General features: G+C 40.7%; 1 protein-coding gene across 12 annotated transcripts in view; it reads left to right on the top strand.

Moving 5' to 3' along the window:
* The window catches only part of cacna1g (calcium channel, voltage-dependent, T type, alpha 1G subunit), a 335,496-nt gene that overhangs the window by 203,390 nt on the left and 106,479 nt on the right, over positions 1-25,627 (top strand). For all 12 annotated transcript variants that reach the window (XM_026177284.1, XM_026177281.1, XM_026177275.1 and 9 more), the window contains exons 10-13: positions 308-708; positions 20,658-20,809; positions 23,075-23,260; positions 25,500-25,614. In XM_026177284.1, the coding sequence (XP_026033069.1) occupies positions 308-708; positions 20,658-20,809; positions 23,075-23,260; positions 25,500-25,614 (854 nt within the window). The remainder of the gene's footprint in view (positions 1-307; positions 709-20,657; positions 20,810-23,074; positions 23,261-25,499; positions 25,615-25,627) is intronic.

The following is a 25,627-nucleotide window of genomic DNA, read 5'->3' as shown; positions in this document are numbered from 1 at the left end:
AAAGTCAGTTAAGGTCTCTTCGGGTTGTACAGGTGGTGGAAAAAGGCTGGCTAGCGGCCAGAGAATCTGTAGAGACGAGGCATTAGTCATACAACAGACACACTGCCCATCACCGTCAAACACACTTTTCCTGATACACACGCAACTGTCTAAAAATGCTCCCATTCACAACCGATCTCTTTCATTGGATCTGACAATTTGTCCAAACCACTTAATTTAAGTAATTTATCAAAATCATGCTGATTCCACCGCAGTACCCTTCTCTCTGCCTCAGCTTCTCCATCTGACCTTTTTTACTCCATTGCAGCCCAGCTCTCCTGCCAGCTGTCAGCCCGTGACCTCAGCACCACCAGCAGCGCCATGGACACGGCCGCTTTGACACTAGACCCTGAGAGCTGCCCCTACTGCGCCAAGGCCCTGGCCAACGAATCGGAGGGCGGGACCGAGGGCAACGAGACACCTGGAGACTCAGACAGTGATGGGGTATACGAGTTCACTCAGGACCTCCACCACAGGGACAGAAGAGACAGCCGGCAGCCCAAAAAGAAGCACCAGAGGCTGGGGAAAACGGCCGCCAAGGTTGTTCACTTCTGGAGGTTGGTGTGCGACACTTTCCGGAAGATCGTGGACAGCAAGTACTTTGGCCGAGGGATTATGATTGCGATTCTGATCAATACTCTGAGCATGGGAATCGAGTACCATGAGCAGGTTAGTTAATGTGTTTTTCTCTTCAACAAAAGGATGTGCAGTTGCTGTGCTGTGATATTCAAATGCCTTGAAAAATTTCTCTGTGGAAATGTGAAGTATCCTGATGCATATAGTCACGCAGATAGAGAACGATTGTAGGAGAGTATTAGTTTGACTTGTACATCCTCTGTGTGTGCGTGTGTCATTCTGTGCGATTTTGCAAGCAACACCGCTCCCACAGGCCCAACTGGAATTCCTGATGTCTCTCTCTGGTCTCATTTGTTTACATGAGCATAATTACAGCCATGTGAGAGAGAAAACGGAAAGAGACAGAGTGAGAGAGGGAGGAAAGTAAAGGGGTGATTTAACGGGTAGGGAAGGCCCAGCAACATCTGACGTCAGATGTTCTCACTCTTTCCCTCTCAATCTGCTGTTTGGTTGTTTTTATCCCTGCGCTGCTGTCTCTTTGACCCAATTCACACCTGATATTCACATGCAACATGCGCTAGCGATAGCTAGTCTGGATTACGAATAATGGATGCTAATGTAAGGTGTAAATACATCCAACATGCTCGGAAGACCACATCTGGATATGGTCTGACATTCAGTATGATCAGATGTTGCCCAGGTGTGAATCCAGTCTGTTTTAAGTTTCTGTGAGGAAAAACAAAGGATATCTGCTGAACGCAATGAGTGGTCACACTGAGCTTAGTCATTCTTTAAGCTTATTCTTAAGCTGTCTGTTAATTAAGTTACAGTCAATCTTTTCATTGTCAAATATGCAGCACATAAAGTGCTTTGTCACAGCTCCAACCAACTGTGTGTATTTATATTAATGCAGTTGTACTGCAGACTTTTATTGGCATTGATACTGTTGTGTCTATTAGTAATGATGTAACTGATCCTCTTTTTCTGTGTCAGTATAACATTTGATCTTTTGCAGATGATTTCTCTGAGTGGAGTCTATTGATTTCTGTTGAGGTTACAGAGTTTAAAAGAGGTATCAGGAAAATGCTCATACTGGTTCTTTGTACTGGCCCAGTGCATCCTGAAAGTATTCACAGAGCCTCACTTGTTCCACATTTTGTCATGCTGCAGTCTTATTCCAAAATGGATTCAGCTCATTTTTCACCTCAAATTTCCCATAATGACAAAGCAAAAAATTATATTAAAAATATATAACATGTACTTAAAGTATTCACAGCCTTTGCTGTGACACTCAAAAGTGAGCTCAGGTGCATCCTGTTTCCACTGATCATCTGTCAGATGTTTCTACAACTTGATTGGCGTCCACCTATGGTAAAGTCAGTTGATTGGTTATGATTTGGTAAAGCACACACCTGTCTATATAAGATCCCATTGTTGACCAAGCCATGAAGTCCAAGGAATTGTCCGTTAGACCTCTGAGACAGGATTGTAACGAGGCACGGATCTGGGAAAGGGTACAGAAAAATTTCTGCACCATTGGCAGTCCAAATGAGCGCAGTGGCCTCCATCATCAGTTAAATGGAAGAAGTTTGGAACCACCAGGAGTCTTCCAGGAGCTGACCACCCAGCCAATCTAAGCAATTGAAGTAGAAGGGCCTTAGTCAGGGAGGTGACCAAGAACCCAATGGTCACTCTCACAGAGCTCCAGTGTTGCTCCGTGGAGAGAAAAGAACCTTACAGTGCGACAACCATTTCTGCACTACTCTACCTGCGTGGTTAAATCCCTTGAGTTAGCTGCCCTTTTTCTACTTAAATGAGTTATTGTTAAGTGGCTTAACAAACAAAATAGCATTTCACTAGCTGGGCCCACGTCCTCATTTTAGGTTTGACAGCGTTTTAGTAGGTAAAGGTGAATGCTTGGACATGAATTGAGCTGCGGTTTGGAGAAGGCTTCGAAGGGGACTGGCGACGGCTCCTGGGCCTGGCAGATCCCCATGTACTAAATAGGAGTGAAGAAGTTAAAGAATTGAGAACAAGGAGGGAGGGAGGGTGGGGCACGTAAACGAGAATGAACAGTTTGCAGAACTGGGGGGAACCTATATAGATGACAACCGGAAGGAGCGCGTTTGGAGGCGTGGTCCCGCTCCTGAAATTCCAATACATAATACATAATCTCCAATTAAAGCAAAATATAAAGACATGAGAGGTTGCTCAAGACTTCTATCATCTATGTTTTGATATTTTTTGCCTTACCAAACCTTTACTAATAAACACATTTTTTTCGGCTAATATTAAAGTTCATTAAAAAAGAAATTTAATTAAAATACAAAAACACAAAGTGTTGCATACACTGAGTACAGCTTTATTATTTTCATAGACACACACACACACACACAAACTGTACTCTTTATATATGAGAGAAAAAAACACCTTCTGTACAAACTGGTTTCTGATCATTTGCATGACTAAATATTATGCCAGTAATTTGCATTGCTTTCACTACAGTTTCTCTAGTGTTGAGAATTTAAACTCCTGCTATAATTAGAAGTAATTTCCAGGGTCAACAACTGTGTCATGTTTATTTTCCAAGCAAATTCCCTCAAAATTAAAGATTGGTAGCTTCATGAATCTCATTAAACATCTGTTTCCATTCTTCTTCAGTTATTTTTGTTGCCAACTCCATACAGGCACTGAATACATTTCAAAAGGTATTTGGCAAAGCAAAATGCTAGTCCTGGATATTAGTTGCATTAGCGTTCATGATTTACAATTCAATTTCTACTAAAATGGGAAAAAAAGTTGTCTTGTGGTGTCTTATTTCCTCCTCTGATGTTCTCATGAGTATTTTTTTTATAGAGGACATAAAGAAGTTTGCCAAGTGCAGCTTTCAGGTTTGGGGTATGTATTGTGTTTGAGGCTATTGTGTTGGGTTATGTTTTTGGCACGTGCGGTTTTGGTGTAAAGTTATATAACACTAGGGACACAAGTACTGTGTGTGTGGGTGTGTAGTAGGAGATTGAAGCCTAGCCAGGTTTTAGGGGGTTACTTTCGGTCACTGACCCAGTGCCTATAAACATATCCAGATGTCAGAGACACACACGCACACGCAGGAAGTTTTATAGCTTTCTAGTTTCTACTTTCCCTTCATCGTTTTTTTTCCTCCTGACTTTTCCTCTCGTGCTCTTGCTCATAGCTTTTTTTTTCTAATTCTGGTTGTACTGCTTCCTCTTTTCTTCCTCCTCTGTAGACCTATTAGCCTCCATCAACCTCTTTTTGCTTTTTCACTTTTTGCTCGCTTTTGTTCACCTCCACCTCTTTTATTTCCTTTCTTCTCTGTTCTGCGTCAGCCTCTCCCCTGCCTTTTTTTGTCCTCTTCAACCTTTTCACTTCTTTCTCAAGTGCTCTTTTCTAGTTTGGGTAACATGGATCCCTCCAGTCTCCAGACAGGCAGCTGAAGACTTTAGTGAGACGCTTCATTGATTGTAAGCCCATCGACATCCAATAGCCACAAAGATCACTAAGCCTCCTTTTCCTCTGTAACTCTGTCCATATGGAGGAGAGGCTGCCTTTCAATTTCCATACATCCTCCAGCCAAGTTTCTTCCTGGAGTTTTGAGTGTGTACCTCATGCTGCCATTTTTCCTGTTAAAACTAGTTTGACGGGCAGAAAGTCTCCTGAATTTTCACCTACTGCACTTAGTACTGTGTAAGTTCATATTTTGTCTATTACATTTTGGAGGAAGATGAAGCATTTTCATGAGGTTGAACAAATCAATCTGTAGTGCAAAAGTTAAAAGACAATATTTCTGATTATTTAATTTCTCGTCATGTGGAGGCAGTTAAACAAAATCATAAATATCCTCATCAAATGTTGCTGGTTTGTCTAAACTGCAATAAACACCTTCAGATTATATCCTGTAACAACTCTGGAGTCAGCATGATGTGCAATTTATTAGAAAGTAAAAAAATAAAGTGTTTTAAGTTAATTTAAAACATATCCACACTGAAATGTTTCATTTCATTTAGAAACATCCTGTCTCGGAGTGATGCTGAAACATTAGTTTATGCATTTATTACCTTTAGGCTGGACTTTTGGATTTCATTATTACCGGGTTGTCCCAGAAACTATTTCTCTACTTTTAAGGTTAGCCTTCAAATTTTGTTTTTGATAAAGCTTATAGGTAGGGCTGGATGAGGTGACCTTAAATCTTCCCTCTGTAGGTTAGATGTCCAATGATGCAATGAGTGTTTGTTCTTCACCCGCCTCTTTTCACACTCGATGTGCTTACACACGACTCTGCATTTAATCATTAGTTATTATTAATCTCTGGCTCTCTTTCACAGCATGTATTTTGTCCAGTCTTCCTCTCCTCACTCCTAACCGGTCACGGCAGTTGGCTGCTCCTCCCTGAGCCTGGTTCTGCCGAACGTTTTTTCTCTTAAAAGGGAGTTTTTCCTTCACACTGTTACCAAGTGCTTGCTCTTAAGGGGGTGATCTGATTGTTGGGTTTTTTTCTCTGTATTATTGTAGGGCATTTATCTTACAAGATAACATGCTTTGTGTCTAACAGAGTTATGGATTGTCTTGCATTATCCTTGAAGCTCATGAGCTTTAGTGGCAGTTGGGAAGCTGAACTATTGAAATGGGATGCAGTTGTCTCACTGAGCTGTCATGAGCTGTATATTCATAATTGGGATGTCAGCATCTTTGGATGATCAAATAGAGCTTGGGCATTATTAGCTATACCAGTTGGATTAGCTCATGCATGGGAAACTTTAGAGAAAACAGAACTACAGACGATAAACCGTGTACCAGGAAGGATCTTTCTCATGGAGGTTTATGGGGCTGTACTCCTCAGACAGATGAAGTCGATGCAAGTGCCCTAATCTTGTTGTTGTTTTAGTGGCCAGCATGGCTGACCACTGGTTTAAAAAAAGATTTAGGAACGCTTATAGGAAAACGTTGACCATTGTTTAACCAATCAGTAAGCAGTCCTCAGTCTCACACTCAGATCCACCCATTAAATTGCTTGTTGTGTTTCACTTCAAAAGAAGCTTTCGAGATGGTGACTCCAAAAAGGCCTTTCACCATCAGCAGGTGAAGTCATAGTGGCTGCCTCCATCTTTAATGCAGTTCATGTTTAAGAAACAGTCAAGTGATGCCATTAGAGGAACTGCACTTTTTGACATTTATATATTGGCTTCTTTTTCAACCACAGTGGCTGCTTCACCTTGTTATTTTTCTCTTCACAAACAAAAATAAATAAGTAAAATAACTGAAACGCTGACTCAGCCACTAACACATCATCATTGCTTCTCAGTAATATTTCTTTTTACATCCTGTTGACATTCAAACACATTTGTTCTTTTATGTTGTTGTTGTGGTTTGCTGTCTGTATATTTATTATTATACTTTTTTTTTTTCAAAATGAGGATAATTCTGCCGTGTGTGTGTGTATTACGTATTTCTCAATCATGTGTAAGTCATTGTGGATTAGCCATGTGATTGATTGGTGACCTGTCCAGGGTGTATTCTGCTTCCCACCCTATGACAGCTGCAGTAGGTTTCAATTCCCCCAGTGACCCCAAGTTGGATAAGTGGATAAGGATGGATAATTGTGGTTGATTTGCATTCTTCACCTTGTTTGCAGAAAAACTCAGCAGGAGGGGCGAAAACCACAATGTCCTCAAAGCTTTCCAAGATCTAGATTTTTATATGAATCATTTCAAGTGTTTGTTTCCAAGTCTGACCGAAAGTAAACAGAGAAATTTGGAGATTTGATAAATATTGGTGTCCTGGAGACGGCGTTTCACCTTCTCAAAGTCTGGGAAACAAATGGGAAAGCAAAAATTGAGCAAAAATCTAGGATGAATGCTCCACTCTCCATATGGTAAGAATAAGCTTTTCCAATGAGGAAATAGCTGTTTTATTAGCTGGATATTTAATTAGCTACAACCGCTTCCGCACGGACGTGTTCTAAACATGAAAGTATCTACTGAAATTGGCTGATGAACAGAAATCCCAAGAGCAGAGATTAAAATAGCCTTTCCCGGTGGGAATTTCTGTATTTACTTTTGGTTAGATTAAATAACAAATGTGTTCAATAATATATGGGTTGTGGCTCAGACAAAGTGGATGCATCATACACTGCACAAAGAAACGAAAGGAACAATGAGAAATATCCCTTGTTAATCTAGGCTAAGGTTAGCGTCACGGCTGCTAGCGAGGCAATACCTGCATCCTGCAGTTCCTCTAGGAAAGCTGGACAGGGCCATAGAAGGTCCTTAACCCACCAACAGGACCAGTACCTGCTCCTTTGTGCTCAGAGGAATAGGTTGCGCGCTGCCTGGTACCGTGTAGCCCGATGGGCATTTGCCAGAGAACACCAGAAATGGCAGGAGCATCACTGGTGACCTGTTTTTCACATGTTAGAGAAGGTTCTGGTCTTGAGAATACATGGAAATTGTTATGCTGTCTGTTACATTGTCCAGCATGACCAGTTTGTTGGTGGTTTCAGTGATGGTCTGGGGAAGCATATCCATGGAGGGACACACAGACCTCTACAGGCTAGGCAACCCTGAGTGCCATTAACCTATTGGCAAGACCCACTGCACCAGACCCTACACTAGTGCGGTGAGTCCTGGGTTCCTCCTGGTCTATGACAATGCTCCACCTTGTGTGGTGAGAGTATGCAGACTGTTCCTAGAGGACAAAGGAACTGATCAATTGAAATCATTGACTTTCCCCCACGTTTGCCTGAAATACATTCAATAGAACAACCCTGGGACATTATGCTTTGGTCCATCCGATGCTTCCAGGTTGCACCTCAGACCGTCCAGGAGCTCAGGGATTTCATTTTTAATCCAATCATGTGGCATTCTTTTGTTCCTTAAACCATGCCCAGACTATATCACTATATATATTTCTCCTTGAGATCTGATGTTTTTTTGGCTGATGCTTTTTGACAATGTAGATGTCATAATTATGGATATAGCATGTAATCCAAACAAATCATAGAACTGCCATAGTATCATCTGCTGTTTGCAAGTCAAAGTTTGTGTTTGAGGGGAAAAGAAAGAAAGAAAAACTACACCTTTAAGAAAGTGCTTCACCTGCGTTGAGTGTGACAGCTTATCGATCACGTTGACCCGTTTTCTGGTACCCCCTTCTGTTCTGTAAATAGATGAGACACACAGACACATAATATATAGCTGATATTATGTGTCTAATTCGTCTCCAAATGAGGTTATAGAGTTCTGGCTGAGAATTTATGAAGATGAAACAACCACACTGATGAATAATTGATGAAGAGGCAAACATGCGAAACACGACTACAACACACGTGCAAAGTGAATTCAACTCGAAGCGCAACCTGTTTCAAAGAGCCCGTCAGGGTGTCTGCTGGAAATAAATGCACTGCACGTGCTCATCAATCACAAAGTATGCAAAGTATGAGCAGATAGAAGAGAATATGCTTTCACTTTGCAGCTGTGTTTGTTTGTATTTGCGGATTTCACTTTAAGATCCAGACTAACTGTAATTTCCATTTTTCTCACTAGTTTATTATCCATAATTCTATACGCAGGACAAATACCACAGCAGGGCATCAATATGGGTATGCTTTAATTTTGAAAAGACATATTTTGTGGAAAGGTATTGAAACCAATGCAACATATTAAAACTTCTGTTGTTTCATATCCTTAATCTTCTGTGTTTTTCAGTTGATTTCTTTGGCAATGTTACAAAAATATATACACCTAACTTGTGTGAGGCAAAAGTTCAGACCCTAAACACACTTTTTTCTTACTCATGGCTCTGATGTCAGTAAAAGCGGATATTGCTGTCAGGCAGACAGAGACTGTGAGCACAGAAGCTCTTTAACTGAGTGTCACACTTTGTTTTCAGTATGAGATTTACTTCCTTTACTAAACACAATGTAACACATTACATAATGGCCGGGCTGCAGTTAATTTGAAATGCTTTCAAACGAAAACTGTGTAGCTGTCTCACATCCCACCTTTTATATCTGCTCACCAGAGCCACTGCCGCTAACTTTGAAATGTCTCAGCCACATATTCTGTTGCTAGTTGCAAAGACATTGTTGTGCTCTATTGGTTTTGGATTTTTTTTTTCACGCCAATGTCCCAATAGTACAATTGAAGAAAAATCCTTAGAGTAAGCATGTTGCACAGTTAATGTGGTTTTTCAAGCTAAATTCAGCTGGATTGTTGGCGCTCTTATAAACACCAAAAGTGGGGCATGTAGCTAATTTTGCCCAAGTCTTTCCTTTTTCTAAATCTTACAAGAATATATCTAGACTAAGACAAGAGGGTTTATGGTCATAGATTCAATATAATGGACGGATGTAACAACTGTAACCCATAAGCTAAAGCTAGCTAGACTGGTTAGCAACCAGCGTTCATAAACATATAGCCTGTCTAAAAGTGCCTGACTAATAAAATACTTGAATTTTACTCAAAAGGTAAACTTCTTGGATGGGCTGTACCTCAAAGCAAGCATGTGTTTTTGACAGATAAATCCATTTAAGTGCTAGAAAAGCTGCTAACAGCTAATATAACAGAGTTATACGCTAAAGCTAATATAACAGAGTTAGCAATTATTGGCTAATATGCTAGCACACCTGTCAGTCAAGGAAGCCAAAGCAGCCACGTCCATAACTTTAAATCTAAATAGTTTCAAAAAAGTTTTTAAAGAAATTCATTTGCTCCTCTATGCTTGCTATGGAGGGGGAAATTAGCCATTAAAGTTACACTCTGTAAAGTGCTGATATGTCATTGTTTTTTAAAGATTTTTTTTGTTGCTTAATTAGTTCAGCTAGTTGGCAGATTGAAACAACTGCCTGAAACATGTCTTGCATTTACAGCATAATTCTTTTCAAATTATATTAAGGCCCACTTTGTTTTTCATCTCTCTATAGAATATTTACCCATTATAGTGATTAAATAGCAGATGTAATACTTTTGGCCATGAGCCATGAGCTTTAAATACTGCTCTGCAAATAATTACTCTTTAGCTCAAGACATATAAAAGGATCTGACACACTGAATGAGTCCAAATGAACACACACACACATTCACATATATGTACAGTATGTGCAGATGTGACTTAACCCCTGAAATGTAAACCACAGGTCCAATTGATTCATATGCGCGTCCTTCAAAATACAGACCTACTGTTACTCTGCAGCCCCCTGTGCAGAGCTACAGCCTCAGCCTTGCTGTCCGTGACACATAACAGAACCCCTCTGTCTGTTTCCTATCTCTTAAATGCACACTCAGAAAAACGTACACAAACACTTGAACCAGCGCACACATGCTCTGTGTGCAGAGGGGCAGCAGAACGTGCCCTCGAGCAGTGAATGTAAATTTGTATGCGACACAGAGACGGAGATATAAAAAGATAATGAAATAGAGTGTTGGATATGGATAAGGGGAGTGTTAGGACTCAGAGGTGATGGGATAGAGGGGGTGATGTGTGGAGGGCGGGTTGGACGAGTAAAGAGAGGGTGTCTGTTTTAGCTCCCTGTGCTGTTTAAGACTGTTACCATTTATGGTGGAGCTGATGGAATAGTTGTGTGCATGCCAACTATGTGACACAGCCCATAGTCTGTTTACTTGGGAAGGTCAACCTCTTTCTCACTTTACATCTATACGGCCACAGAGACAGCCTGTCACTCTTTCCTCTGCATCCTTTTTCTTCAGCTCCCTCGTCGGCCTCTGCGCTCCCTCAACGAAGAGGCGCTGATACCAAAATAGTTTGAGTAGAAGTTTAAGAGGCATGGCAAAACAGAGGTGTCAAGGGAAAAGGTTTAAATGCATGGTTCCTGTGTTTTTTAAAATTGGTGCTGGTGTTATAGTGAAAGCTTTTTAGCACCGCCATGAATATTGATTTGGCTATGCAGCTTTTACATGAGCACAAAGTGATCTGAAGTCCCTTTTGGGTCACTTGCTTCATGTTTCCCATAAGCAGCAGTTTGACTTTATTGACCTTAAAAGCTACTCACTTGAAGAGGAAAAGTATATCGGTGCTCTGTGATCTTTTCAGCGCTAAGAAACAGCGAAACATGTCAGCGATTGTGCATCGTGCACGTGTTTGAGCTTGTGTTCTTCCTTCATGAGTGTTGGAAAAGAAGCAAAATACACAACCCTAATGCAGCCCTCGCATTTCCCTTTTTGGACCATGTATACTTGGGGGTATTATAGGAGGAGCAGTGAAAATAGAAGCTCATATATGTCATATATTAAAGTTTTGAGGGTAAGCTTCTTTTTAAAATCAGTGACATTGATGTTGTGTTTAATGGATTTCAACATCAGAGTTATGTGGTTAATTTTAGGAAAACATCCTGCTTTTAGTTCCAGACTACCTGTTTTTGGGAAATCCCCAATAGTCATGTTTTGTTGATTTTAGTAACTGATTACAGTGATAGTTAAAAAAATCTCTTCACATTTGCTGGACGTGATGCAGAATTGTATGGGCACGTGACTATTTTAAGACAGCTCTCTCTTTTTTTTATAAAAACAGCCTGATATTTAATCCAGGAATAAAACAGAATCAGGTTCATTAAAGTAAGGTCATGTCATTAACCAAATTTTAAAATCCCTCTCTGTACTGCCGGTGATGGAATTAATAAACAGTGTGTTTATGTGCGATGAACACCTCTTTACATATTGCCCCATTGTACTGGGCAGACATGCGCTTTTTTTTTCTGCCCCTGCCAAACCAAGAAAAGACCCTCTTGCTGTATTTCTCGCTCAAACCAGAGACAATATTTATTCAGCTTTTATCCTGCCCTGGCAGAGGAATGTAGAGTTGGCATGTGAAGACACTGGCCACCCTCCAAGACAGGCATAGGAAATGTGTTTTTCTAATTTGTACGACGGTAAGACGGAGAAAGCAAAACAACAGTCCTTAATCCTGGCTTATAAAACGAGGGCTTTTCCAGCCCTGAAGGCTATGAAATCAAAAAGAGAGAATCAATGGAGTGATCAAATGATGGCTTCGGTTATTTCCTGGTTCAGTGAGATGTCAAATAACATGCTGCCTGTATTTAGAAAGTTCTTCTTTCAAGCTCTTCTGCTGGATCTGCCAATTCATCCCTATCTTATTGTTGCTTTAAGCACTGGTCTCAGCCTTTATTTTGCCTTGAAGAGCAGATGTTTATGCAGGAAAGATTTAACATTTCATTAAAAGAGGAAAAAATGAACACACAGATGGATGATTCTTGAAAACAAAAAACAAAGAAAAAAAACTAAGTAATCTTTGACAAAACCTGTGGAAAACAAATATTGTGGTCATGCCAAAAAGCAAGATATGACAGATCCTGTGAAAAACTGAGCTCACTTTTTGATTTAGTTGCTTGTGGAACCACATTTAGCAGCAAAACACTGAAGTAATCGTTTCATCCTTGTCTCTACTCACTTTGCTGTATAGAAATTTTCAGCCACTATTCTTTAGAACATTGTTTTAGTTCACTGAGGTTTGCAGACATTCATTTATGCGCAGCTCTCCTAAGGTTACAGCTCACCATTGTATTCGGGTTAAAGGTTGCACACCAGCTGAGCCATTGCAATGACTTGATTATTTTCTTTTCTTGTAGATTTGTATAACCCATTTTGGGCCATGCTTCAGCTTCTGAACAGATGGCCTTACATTTGACTTTAAAACACTTTGGTATACACAGGAGTGAACAATCTACTCAATGACTGGAAGATGCCCAGTTCTTGAGGCTGCAAAACAAGCACCAGCATACTTGACAGTTGGTATTGTATGTAATATCAGTACAAACACAATTGGTGTATTTCCTAATATTACATACAAGGTCTTGAGTATTGTTGCCCCATCTTATGCCCCTCTTCTATGGAACCAGAAGATTTGGGAGACAGACACCATTTCTACTTTCAGATTAGGTCATACTTTCTTTTTTCATAAAGCTTATAGTTAGGCCTGGATCAGGTAATCAGGTGACCACTTAGTTAGGTTAGCTGAGTATTAATTCTTCACTTACCTCTTTTTACTCTCATGTGTTTATACAACACTCTGCATTTAATCGGTAGTTATTATTAATCTCTTCTCATCCACGGGTGTCTTTTATCTAGTCCTTCTCCCTTCACGGCCAACTGGTTTTATGCTTTTGGCAGTTGGCCACCCTGCACTGAGCCTTGTTCTGCCAGAGGTTTCTTCCTGTTAAAAGGGACTTCTTCCTTCCCACTGTCGCCAGCTGCTTGTTCATACACTGTCATCTGATAGTTGCTATTTTCTTTCTTCATTCCTTCTTCTTTATTGCAGGGTCTTCAGCTCGCAATATAAAACACATTGAGCTGACTGTTATTTTGAATTGGCACTACAGAAAAGAAATTGAAGTGAAGTGAATTGTATTGAATATGCTGTGTTTATTTTGGCCAAATGTGGTGCTGTGCTTTATGATTAACCATCTCTACTTTGGTCTCATCTGTCCAAAGGACATTGTTCCAGATGTCTTGTGGTTTGCTCAGATGCAGTTTTGCAAATGTAAGCTTTGCCGCCGTGTTGTTTTTAGAGACAAACAAACAAGCCGGCCTTTTTCTAATTGTACTGTCATTAAGTTGAACATTTAACATGCTAACTGAGACTTGTGAAGTCCCCCCACCCCCCCAAAAAAACCAAAAACAGAAACTGCATCTCAGAGTGTTACACGGATTAACCTAGTGGTGAATTTGCTGGACTGCTCACTCTTGGGATGATTGTGGCATTGTGTTAACACACACCTGAACGCTCCACACAAGCAAACTGCCATAACTTCTGCTTTTATAGAGATGGTCACACTTGCTGATAATTAGTTAATCAAGTGTATTTAATTAGCAGCACATGGCTGTGATTTAGGCTCTTAATTCCTACGAGGTATTACTTCTTTTTTCACAGGACCCTAGGCAGTCCTGTGAAAGCTTTCTTTTTCACATGACTCTACGTGCTCTTTATCGAAATTATCACAGTTTTTTATAATAATTTTCCTAAAACCTTATCAACACAACAAGTTCAATTCCATCTCTTAACTATTATCACTCCAAGGAACTTTACTGGTACTGAAATTTCTTACGTTTTCTTAAGACCGGGGGTAAAAGTTCATTTGACTTATATTGTTTATTATAACAGAATATGTCAGATGCCATAATAACAAGGTGACATTGTTATTTAGAGACTAAACAACAATTACTAAATCAACCATTATATTAAGTGAGCCTTGTTGAACCCCAGATTTATTGCATTAGTACGAAATATGATCTTTTGAGATAATGAAAAATAAGCATGACCACTATAATATCTGTTCAGTAAATATGAAGCTACAGCAAGTAGCCAGTTAGCTTAGCTTTACTCCCATTGTCAAGCCTAAATTTTAATTTGTACATTGGCCAAGCCAGTGTTGTCAGAAAAAGTTTGCATCCAGTTAAAGCACGCAGGTTCTTAGTTTTCCCTCTTCGGTCAGGTTGAGTCACTAAAACAGCTCAGAAACATCACAGCTTGGTCTAAAATATTCTTTTCACAACATTAACTCTGCACACTGCTAACATGAAGCTCATGAGTAAGAAGTGCATCTAGCTTGAATACAAGGGAACCTGGCCAAGAATCCAAAAATGAAAAGTTGGGAGTGAGACTGGTCACACTGTTGCCACGACAGATCCATGAAGGCACCACAACCAAAGGTACAATAAGCCACAAAAGACTTTAGCAACTTCCTGACGAAACTTTAAATAGTTCTTTCTGTTTGAATTCACCCCATCAATAAGAATGCTAATGTGACTTGCCAGTTTGCGGTTGGCACAACATGAAACAATAATGACTGGAGTGCTGTGGTTTTTGTGCATTGCGGGTTTCGTAACGACAACAGAGTTGCAAAGGCAAGGCTTTAGCCAGGCTCAAGGTCAAAGAGGGAGTTACAATTTCATGTATAGCACTAAAAACCTACCATAACACTGTTACCTTATGTGTGGCACAGAGGGAACAGCAAAGTTATATTGCTGCAGCTCTTCACACATATCGTGAGTGCAATCTTTTACTTACTTACTTTCTGCACTGCTGTTTGGATGCCCAAAGTAGCAAGTTGAGAAGAAATGTGAGCAAAAAATAACTAAATAATTCAAAAGTTTGTCACTTTACATTTTCAACATTGCATAGGCTCAATAAGGCTGGGACCAATGTTGTACCATGTATCTGTAGCCTACTACTGCTTCGGGAGCTGAAGCTTAGAATGGCTGGAATGTACTATCTCAGAACAGCAGTAAAAAAGGGAAACCTGTAGTGCAGGGGTGTCCAGCTCCAGTCCTCAAGAGCTACTGTCCTGCAGCTTTTAGATGCATCCTTGTTCCGATGCACCTGAATCAAATGAATGGCTTGTTATCAGCCCTTTGCCAATCTTGATGGCATGCTGACGAGGTAATCCAATCATTTGATTTGGAGTAGGGATGCATTTAAAAGCTGCAGGTCAGCAGGTCTCGAAAACTAGAGTTAGACACCCCTGCTGTAGTGTCACAGCAAAGAGAAGAAGAAAATTGTATATAATGCTTTACAAACGCCAAGGACAGCCCATATTGTTCCAACTTCAACAGATGTTGAGTTAAATCCTAATGGGTTGCAAACCTAAATCAAGTTAGCAAGAACACTTCCAATGGTTGCAACTTAAGAAAAAATTGCTGCGAAGCACCAAAAACAATGTTGTCTTTGTTTTGTCGGGGGGGGCTTTTGTGGCATTTTGTTTTGCTTTGTGTTTCTATTTATTGGCATTTTCTCAAGTTGCAATGCGTTTCAGGGCCATCGTAGTATCAGTATGGCCAACAAAAGCCAAATTAAATTCCGCATCATTATTTCATTTCAGAATTATTGTTAAGTGGCTGCTATAGACTTCCTAATCATTAAATCATCTCAGACAAGACAATGATGAGGAGATACTGTATCCTCCTCATTGTTATTAAATCACCTCTAACCCCAGTAGTGAGTGTATCAATGTCCGTTTCATACTTGAAATGCCCTCTTCTGTAGTGAGCCCATGAAAACCACTTGATTAAACTAACATGCGCGCGCCGCACACACACCGGGCATGGCGCTGCATCATTGACAGTCTGGAGCGCCGCGGAGCACAGCATCCCGTTTAGATTAGATCACATCAGATTAGGTGGCATTACATTAGTGCTAACCAGATAACACTATTCCTCATCTAACACACTTTACCTCCTAATGCTCCCGCAGCCTCATTACCCAGGAAACAGCCATCGAAGGAAGCAATTAGAAAAGCAAGAGTGTCTTTCTCGCTTACATGGTCGGGCATTTGGACGCATTAATCTCTCTCTAGGTAGCACGTGCACCTCACTGGCCATTAGTCAATTAAAAAATTTCTCCCGTTTGATAAGTTAATGGCTGTGAGGCTTCTGTGACACTAGCGTGTGTGTATGCATATGTTGTTTGGTTGGTGTATCTTTCACCCTCTTTGTCTCTTGTGTGCTCCTTCTGTGTGTGAGAAACTCTTTTATGGTCTCATTCTCCTGCAGTAATCTTGCATGATGTCTGAGGAATGTCTAATATACAAGCTGAAACAATAGCAGAGCAGAAACAGTGGGGGAAAAATAATGACCTGAACCTCGGTCTCAAGGCCCAGATGTCTGCAGTCCAAGTCTCACCTCATAAAAAGTGTACTTCTTGTTCTGGCTTATCAACCACATCTATTATACAGCTGGATGTGTGTGTCTGCATGCATGGCTATAAGTGTGAGTCTGTGCAGAAATATGTGCGTACATTGTTAGGAGTGTGGGAGTGGAGCTGCACTGTGTGGATTTATGTGTGTGGCCTGTGGATGTGTGCGTGCACATGGCTATTAATGTAACTTTGGAGACGCCTCTTTGCACACTGCACTGAGTGTGTGTGTGTGTGTGTGTGTGCTTCTGCATAACTGTGTGTGAGGGCATTCATCTGAGAGAAAACACAAACATCTAAGTGCCCCCGCATTTGTTTACCCCCTTGAACTTTCCGTAATCGTGTATCTATGCGCGCGCGTGCACGAATAAGAAGGATTTGCCGCCGCCACACTCGTCCCTGTACAAATGAATGGACACAATAAAGCAACGGGATCAAACGAACAGATTGATCTGCGTCTGTGAACACAGAATCAGACACAGGAGACACAAAGACAAAGAGGTGAGATGAAACGGGGGAAAGCTTGTTTTTCAGGAAGCAGGGTTCACTGATAGGAGCTGCGCCGCAGACTGTCAACAAATTATTCTTTTTTTTTTAACAATGTGGCCCTCTGCTCTGTACATGTTCTCTACCGTGTAGTGTAATACAGCAGCTGTGTTACATGCTGGTGCTCAACCTAAAATGCATAACGAGTGAAAGGGTACAATAAACACAAAAACCTAAATATGACAATTTGTTGACCTATTCTCAAATTGCAAAGCACAGGAAATCAAACACTGAAGCCTCACTGGTTGCTTGGAATAGCTATGGCAGTTGCTGACTTTTACAAGTTGCACACGTTCTTACTTTCTCACTTTAATTTACTGAACATTGACACGACTTTATTAGTTGGATAAGATAATGTCCCAGAGGTGTTCTACTGGATTTAGGTCAAGCGAGCGTAGGGGCCAGTCATCCTCCAGGAACTGCCAACATACTCTGCCGCACGAGGCTGGGCACTGCTATGTACCAGGAGGAACCCAGGACCCACTGCACCAGGATTTTATCACGATACCTAATGGGGGTCGAGGTGTCATTGCCTAACCTGTAGAGGCCTGTGTGTCCCTCCATGGATATGCCTCCCAGACCATCACTGACCTACCACCAAAACCAGCCATGCTGAACAATGTTACAGGCAGCGTAACCCTCTCCACGGCTTCTCCAGACTCTTTCACATCTTTCACACGTTCAAAGGGTGAACATGCTCCAGTGGTAGATTCTGGTATTCTATGGCAAATGCCAATCGGGCACCAGTGTGACCAGTGTGGTTTCGAGTGTCATTTCGAAGGGCTCTGGCAGTGCTCATCCTGTTCCTTCCCGTTGCACAAAGCAGCAGATACTGATCCTGCTGATGAGTTAATGACCTTCTACGGCCCTGTCCAGCTCTGCTAGGTATTTGCTTGTCTACTGGTGTCTCCTCCATGCACCTGAGTGCTGGGAAACAAAGAAAACCTTGGACTTCCTAGAGAAGCACAGAAAAATGAATAACACGGAAGACAAGTTGGTCATTCAAATTTTTATTTAGCACGTTAGACATACAAACAACAAAATACTACTTCACATACTACATGACACAAAGTAATCTTGAACAGTTGCAGCGCAAGAAACATAGATTTCAGGGCTCTGGGGAAACTAAAAAAAGCACTAGTGCTGATATTAAGAACAGGAAGTCTGTTTGCACCCACAGCTCAACTGGTTGAATATAAACTGCTTTAGGTTTACCTCTAACTCTAATCTACCAACAGTCAGTGTTGATATTATCAGCTGAAGTTAGTAAAACATGTGCATTATTTCCTTACAAATCTCAAAAGCCAATAAAAGCTTATTTTAAAAATGCTAATTATAACAAGCACAGTCTGAAAGTTCAAGCTCTGAGTTATGGTGCAACATCAGCACTTGGTGTTGTTGGACTGATATTTGCCTCCGGGCCTTGTGTTAAATTCAGGGTCTTGTGGGAAAAATGACTTAATACCAAGCAACAACTTGTAAGTGTGTACTTGTTGAAACTCAAACAAGCTGTCAACACCCTTTATTGAAGTTTTCTCTTGATGCTGGTTGCTTTTGACTTGTTCTGTTTCACTACTCAGACATGCGCCCAGTGAGTAACGCGATTCATCTTTAAGATTTAAGAAGTTGTTTTTAGCCATTCCTCTCTCAGCATGCTGCCACTGTGTACTTTTTGCACTTTTTTTAGCAAATAAAATAGTGACTTAAGGGTAGGCTGAAAAAAGGCCTTTCTGGTTAAAAGTTTTTAAACAGGCGCTCATAACTGTGATCTTTTGCACCCATGCACATGTCTGGCAGTGTACTGAAAGTTGTTCTACTTGTGTGTGAAGGAAAGGTAATGAGCAGGAATTCAATTGGTTACAACCTCCAACCTTATCACAAAACAGCACTAAAATCTACGCTCTGTGCTCTGGGAAATATTCAGATTTGCTCCCTGCAGTCTCATATCAGGGCAAAATTTTTGTGACTTTCTGGCTTTTGCTCCTATTGTAGCAATCAGACTGAAGACTCGAGTGTACGATTGCGTTGGTTTTTACTGCCATTTTAATAATGCATCAGTACAGATGCTCAGAGATTCACAGATTATACCCAACCGGTTCTGTGGGAGGTTTCTGTCACCAGGTGCTTGCTCACATTGGCATCAACTGATTGTTGACGTTTTCACTCTCTTATTGTAGGTTCTTTAACTTACAATATAAACTGCTCTTAGCCTGACTGTTGTTGCATTTTGGCTACAATATAAAACGTAATCGAATTGAATTTTCTTCTGATTTTGACCAGAAGTTCTCCTCCTATAGTTCCACCTACATATAAGTGCTAAATATCACACTTTTCAACTGACCACTTTTGTTTTTTACATCTAAGGACTTTCTGCCTTATTAGGATTAACACACACACACACACACACACACACTGATGAACCAATCTGTGGTTCTGTATCTACTCTGGCATAAGATTGGAGGAACCGGGGATTGAACCACCAAACTTCCAACTGGTATTTGACCTGGTCCATCTTCTAAGGCAAAACCGATCCCTACACATGCCCTCAGTACAGCATCTCCATACTAGTCTAAACAAGAAGCAAGTGTGGCCAAGGATCAAACCAGGTCATTATAGACTCCATTCAAAGTCTGCCAATAGATGTCTCCAAGTTCTGCACACTGGAGGAGGTGAATTCTTGTCTTTCCCATAGTTTGACATGAAAGCAGTGTAACAATACCAGCAGTGAGCATATTTCGAAGTAACCGATTGACTTTGCTGCTTAAGGGCTCTAGACAAACTGGTGCCACGATTCAGCACGTGGATCTGTTATTCAACTGGTGATGCTAATCTCTGTCTCCTTTTCTCTGTGTATCCTTGCTAGTGTTGTGTAATCGCTGCTTAAACAGTCATGGTGTGTAGTGATTAGTGACAGCCCACCAGGACGGGCCTTAATGACACACACTGTGTTTACATTACGTTGCATTACCTCCTGGTTCAGCCGGGGGATTATGTTTCTGCTGGGACGATGACTCTATTTATACCCACACGCACACACACACACACACACACGCACACACACACACACACACAGTGGGATATTGAGACACATACACTTATGATAGAGAACGTAAAAACCCATTTTGGGCCTTCAACACCTATCCTGTATGTCATGTCCGTGCTACGGATTTGTGTGTGTGTGTGTGTGACACCACGTTTTGAGCTGTGTAAACTGTTTATTGCATGGAGATGAAAGGCCTCATGAAGCCTGTCTGGGTTGCTGCACAGGCCACAGACACACAACATCGTTCTGCCTCTTTTCTTCCCACCAATAATTACTGATACCCGCTATAGAAGTCTGATTTACATAAAGCGTCACATTTGGATGTGCCGCGCCTTTTATCTTTGGCTCGGAAGCTCTTTCCCTTGTCTGTCTGCTTGTTCTCATTGCCTGTTTTCCCCTCTGCGCTCAGATGCTTACAGACACACACACACACACACACCATTTGATTGATCGAAATGTGAGCGGCAGTCCATTTCTCTGATGAGCTTTGAGCAGACGTTGCATGTCAGCACTCCAATCGGTGTGCTTGTCCCAGTGGAAGATAAGGACACTGTACATACATGCATTTATGATATATATGGTGTAATGCGCGTGTGAGAGACAGAAACTTTAAACAATTTGTCATATTTTAGTTGCATTTAGTCTTCAGCAATTGCCTTTTACTCATGTGATACAGCAGATGTTTATTCTGTAGTCATACAGTCAACTTATCCTGAGCTGCTTCCTCTGTAATAACACATTAATTACTCCCTTGTTTGTCTTTCTGTCTCTTCAGCCTGAGGAGCTGACCAACGCCTTGGAGATCAGCAACATCGTATTCACCAGCCTGTTTTCTTTGGAGATGCTGCTGAAGGTTTTGGTGTATGGGCCCTTTGGCTACATCAAAAACCCCTACAATATCTTTGACGGCATAATTGTGGTCATCAGGTGAGGACTCGCTCTCTGGCAACAGGAATGCCCTCAAATAAAACACGTATCCTTTTCTGCACTCGGCTTCTATATTTAAAAGGATGCCACTGGGAACACAAACCCTGCTCAGTGCAGTGAAAACGAATTCAACTCCCACATGAATTCTTCTATTTTTGTGCAGATCTCATACGATGTCAGATCTTCAAACAAAATGTAATAAAATACAAAACGCAACCTGACCGAATGAAATGCACAGCCTTCAAATAATGTTTGTTGAAGCAAAAAAAAAGAAAGGAAAAAGAGTCCCTGACATCATTGTGGTGGAATTTTGCAGCCATATCATATCCTGTTAGAGACCAGAGTTCATGTTTGTCTCTGTCAAAAGATCTCTGCCTAGATCAAGACCCAGTTGACCTTTGGGTCTATCTTTTTGTTTTCTTTACCTGTGTTTGGTAACTTTTGTCTACATTGTCCTAAAAGAGGGTTTCAAGGTCATCTGGGTGCATTGTGACAAAATTTAGATGAAAGGTAAAGTTCTTCTTCCTTTACCTGACCACTCCGCAACTGAGTGGGCACAAATGGCTGCCCTTCCCGCAGCCTGATATTTCCAGAGGTCTCTTCCTGTTAAAAGGGAGTTCTTCTTTCCCACTGGCGCCAACTGCTGTCCATAGGGGGCAGTGCGATAATGAGAATTAGAATTTTCTCTCAAATATTTTAAGGCACTTACCTGTCAATAAAAAAGCTCCATTGTTGTGAATTGGTGCTACATGAATTGAATAGAAAAAAAGGTTGCTGTGGTGTGTGCGCCAGTTTAAGAACTAAACAGGAGGTTTCTTATTTCGTTTCGACATGTTGGAAAAGGGAACGTAATCAGCGATGTGATCCAGTTGCTAGTCCGGAGAGACGAGGTTGTGTTGGCTTTATTATTGTTTGCCAATCTCTCAATTTCAGCCCTGTCTTCATATCGAAACATTCATTCTGAATTCCTTTATCCCTGGGAGAAAGAAATCAGAAAGTTTATTTCAGAAAGGGTTTGTTTTCAGTCACGTAAAAGTGCATTTATTTTATTTTATTTTTTAAAAAAGCTGAAATGGAGAGAAAACACTTTTTTTTTTTTAAAAAAAGAGAAAAAGAGAATACTGGTGTGCTTGTAGTTCTGGCTATTTTGATGGTTCTGAAAAATGATTGAACGGGATTGGTTGTCATCAGGCCTCGGTGTGTCTAGTCCAGCTGCAGGTTATCAATGTAGAGTCGTAGTTCTTTGGATATATTAATCCAGATTTCTTTTTCTTTGCTTTTTTTGGTTTTTTTTACACAAACCCACTTTGTACTGGGTAACCTTAGTCCTCCAGCACGCAATTATCACTTAATACTTGTATATATAAAACTGTGCATCACAGCATTAAATTAAATTAAATATAAAACAATTTCTTATGTATCAAAAACTAAAGACATTAGTAGAAAATCGAATACATTTTAAAGCACTGTCTGTGAAGATTTTTTATATTTATCAGTAATACCATATTTAGGACTTAGGAAAATATGGGAGTTCTTCCTTTCCACTGTCACCAACTGCTTGTTCATGCAGGTTTGTTTGATTGTTGGGGTTGTCTCTGTATTTTTGTAGGGTTTTTACCTTACAATATAAAGCACCTTGTGGTGACTGTTGTTGAGATATGGTGCTGTATAAATAAAATTAACTGAATTTAATTGAAATTAATTTTATGTACAACACTAAACTGGAGCTAAGCAAAGGTACAGAATAGTGTCTGGTAATCTCATAGTGGTGCATCAAATCTTTCCTTCACCTGGAGGTGGAGACCAAACCTGAGCTAAAAGAAGACGGAGCTTGTGTCTAAGTACATTTTCACACATAAATTTCAGATCAGTTCAGGAGGATAAAGCTAAGATATTTTCTACAGTTATGTTATGTTGTGTTATGTTATTTTATGTGTTTGTTTACAGGTTTCTCTGCTGATCCAAAGTGGCCAGAAGAATAAATACTTTCATTCACTGATTAAAACAAAAAATCATTTTTAAAGCATTAAAAAAGCAGCACATTTTCACCATTTCATAACTTACTGAAAATGTTATTCTTTGTAGAAAATGATTGTGCAGTGCTAGACCATAATTTGTGTCAGTGTGGTCAGGACCACATCTGGGAACCCGCAGTGTTTAGAGAAAGTGAAAAATTGGGTTTTTGCTCGCCTGACGTGAAGACAGTTCACTGGAATTTGGACCTTACGTGAATTATAAATGTGTTTTTGTCTTTTCTCCGGACAGCGTGTGGGAGATCGTGGGACAGCAGGGTGGGGGTTTGTCGGTGCTGAGGACTTTCCGGCTGATGCGCGTCCTCAAACTGGTCCGCTTCATGCCGGCCTTGCAGAGACAGCTGGTGGTGCTCATGAAGACCATGGACAACGTGGCCACTTTCTGCATGCTCCTCATGCTCTTCATCTTCATCTTCAGGTATTCTTAGGGGGAGAGTGAGTGAGTCAGGCTGAAAAAATATTTATGTTTCAGTCTTCCACTTGTTTAAACAGTAGGGGAGGTAGGCACCACTCTATTTCTCAATTCTAATGGAAGAATAACATCAAAAGGGGAAAAAAGTGTTTCAATCACTGACCGTGGAACTGAAAAGATGAATGAACAAAGGCGATGAATGAAGGTAAACTGGTAAATCAGTACACGATAACTTCTGTGTGAGAAGCAAGTAGTGTTGAGAGCGACAGGAACAGTGAGATGATTTAATCGGGGGAAAAGACTAAAGTGGTTCCCTCTTTCAATCAGCATTCCATCTTTCTGGCTGGGTAGACTTTGTGGCTGAGCCCAAAAAACCCACTCAATTGTTAAATAAGACACTAAATGCTTCTCTGTGTATTTCAGACCCCCACCTTTATTTAAGAGGGAGTGTTACGACTAAAGGAGCATGTCTCTGTGTGTATCCGAAGAATTTGCTGCTTCATTTCAACAGCTTATTGAGATTTGTGCCCTCACATACACGCATGCACACAGACGTTTCAGTACACAGGCGCGCACACACAAATACACAAAGTTCCAAGGGCCTTGTATATGCATAGATAAACAGCTCTTGATTTGAGTGAAGGCTTGCCAAGTTGACGCAGCGGAGGCCTGTTCATTGATCCCTCAGCTCCAGTTGAGCTTCAGTGTCTGTTCCTGAATAAAAGGCAGACTGCGGTGCCGACTCACTGCTGCTTCATAATAATAACACCCCCGCTTAGTTGTTACATGTAGCTTAGCTTTCTTTGTCTTTATCCCCTCTGCCTTTCATAGTGTTGCCTTTGCTTCGCTGTGCCAGTCTACCCATATTTAGCTGTGTCACTGTATATGCGCTACTATACTATTTACTCTTTACTACAGTTCTTCGTGTGGCTGCAGATAGAGCTTTATATGGGTATATGTTTGGAGTTTCTCATTCCACATGTTGTCATGCTACAGCCTTTTTCCAAAATTGATTACATTTATTTTGTTCAACTTAAAATTCTACACACAATTCCAGATAATCACAAAATAAAAAGAGATTGAAATTCTTGCGGATTTATTAAAAATGAAAACAAAAATATAACATGTGCATAGGCATTCACATCCCTTGCTACAGGGATGGTATTAAGCAGATCATGACTGGTGCCTGGTTTCCTCCAAGCAGACATTTTTCACATTGCCATTATGGGGCATTGTGTGTAGAATTTTAAGGCGGAAAATGAATTTAATCCATTTGGAATATAACATGATAGCATATGGAAAAAGTGAAGTGCTGTGAATAGTTTCTGCTCTGTAGTAGAAACATGTATTCCTTTATTTTTTTCCCTTCAAACAGGGAGTTGACAAAAACTATGACTGCTTTTGCAAACGTTGCTTCCCCCATGTGTCACCATTAAATGAATTATTTACATTTTCTTAACATGAGAATAATCCAGGGAAAACTGATAATCCTAGATAATGGATATCCCAAATCTATTCTGTATGCCATGATTGGTAATCAAACGGTTAACATAAAAAGTGGAGGCAGGAGCAACCAGCTAGCCTGGCTAAGAAAAGAAAATCATGAAAGGATTTTAACGGCTGTGCTGGAAAGCTGAAAGTGGAAGAGGAATAATAATCAGAGGTTCTGACTGAGGCAAAAAGTGTTAAGTGTTGTGGAGCACTGCTCTACTGTGAAGTGATGGGGTGCTATGCAAAACTAAGCTAATCCTAGCTATCGTCTTATGCTTGTAAATGTCTCTTAAACTACTCCTTAAAGTTCCAAAGTAGAGGAAATCAGTCAGCATGTGAGTAATCTTCTGAAAAAATAAATAAATACATGAGGTGTCATTGTTGTGGGTTGTGTCACTCTCCATGGTGCTGAATCCAGTGAAAGCACTTCCATTAGCATTGTTGGTCAAGAGATAGGGTAATAAAGTGAATGCTACCCAATCAGGGGCAGGACTCAGTATGTAATATCACCTCTGCAACTGTCTCAGGTCAGTATATAGTTTTATTTAAGCTTTTGTATGACTGTAGCTCTGTTTATCCTCCGCTTTTTTCTTCTTTTTTTCACAGGCAGCAATAATAATGGGTAAACATGTCATTTCAACAAATAATTTCTGTTTATTTGTGTGGTATCTAAGGGTTTGCTGTGATGTAAACATTTATCCCTCCTTTTCCTGTTTGTTTTTTCCTGTCCCCTCCTCCCTCCCTCCTGGGTCAGTATCCTGGGGATGCATCTGTTTGGTTGTAGGTTTGGGTCAGAGAGAGACGGAGACACTCTACCAGACAGGAAGAACTTTGACTCTCTTCTCTGGGCCATAGTGACTGTCTTCCAGGTGAGCTTGTCTT

Source organism: Astatotilapia calliptera, chromosome 8 (genome assembly GCF_900246225.1).
Source record: "Astatotilapia calliptera chromosome 8, fAstCal1.2, whole genome shotgun sequence".
Taxonomy (NCBI): Eukaryota; Metazoa; Chordata; class Actinopteri; order Cichliformes; family Cichlidae; genus Astatotilapia; species Astatotilapia calliptera.
Note: the sequence above shows the minus strand (reverse complement) of the source record. Positions and strands in the feature narration are given on the sequence as shown.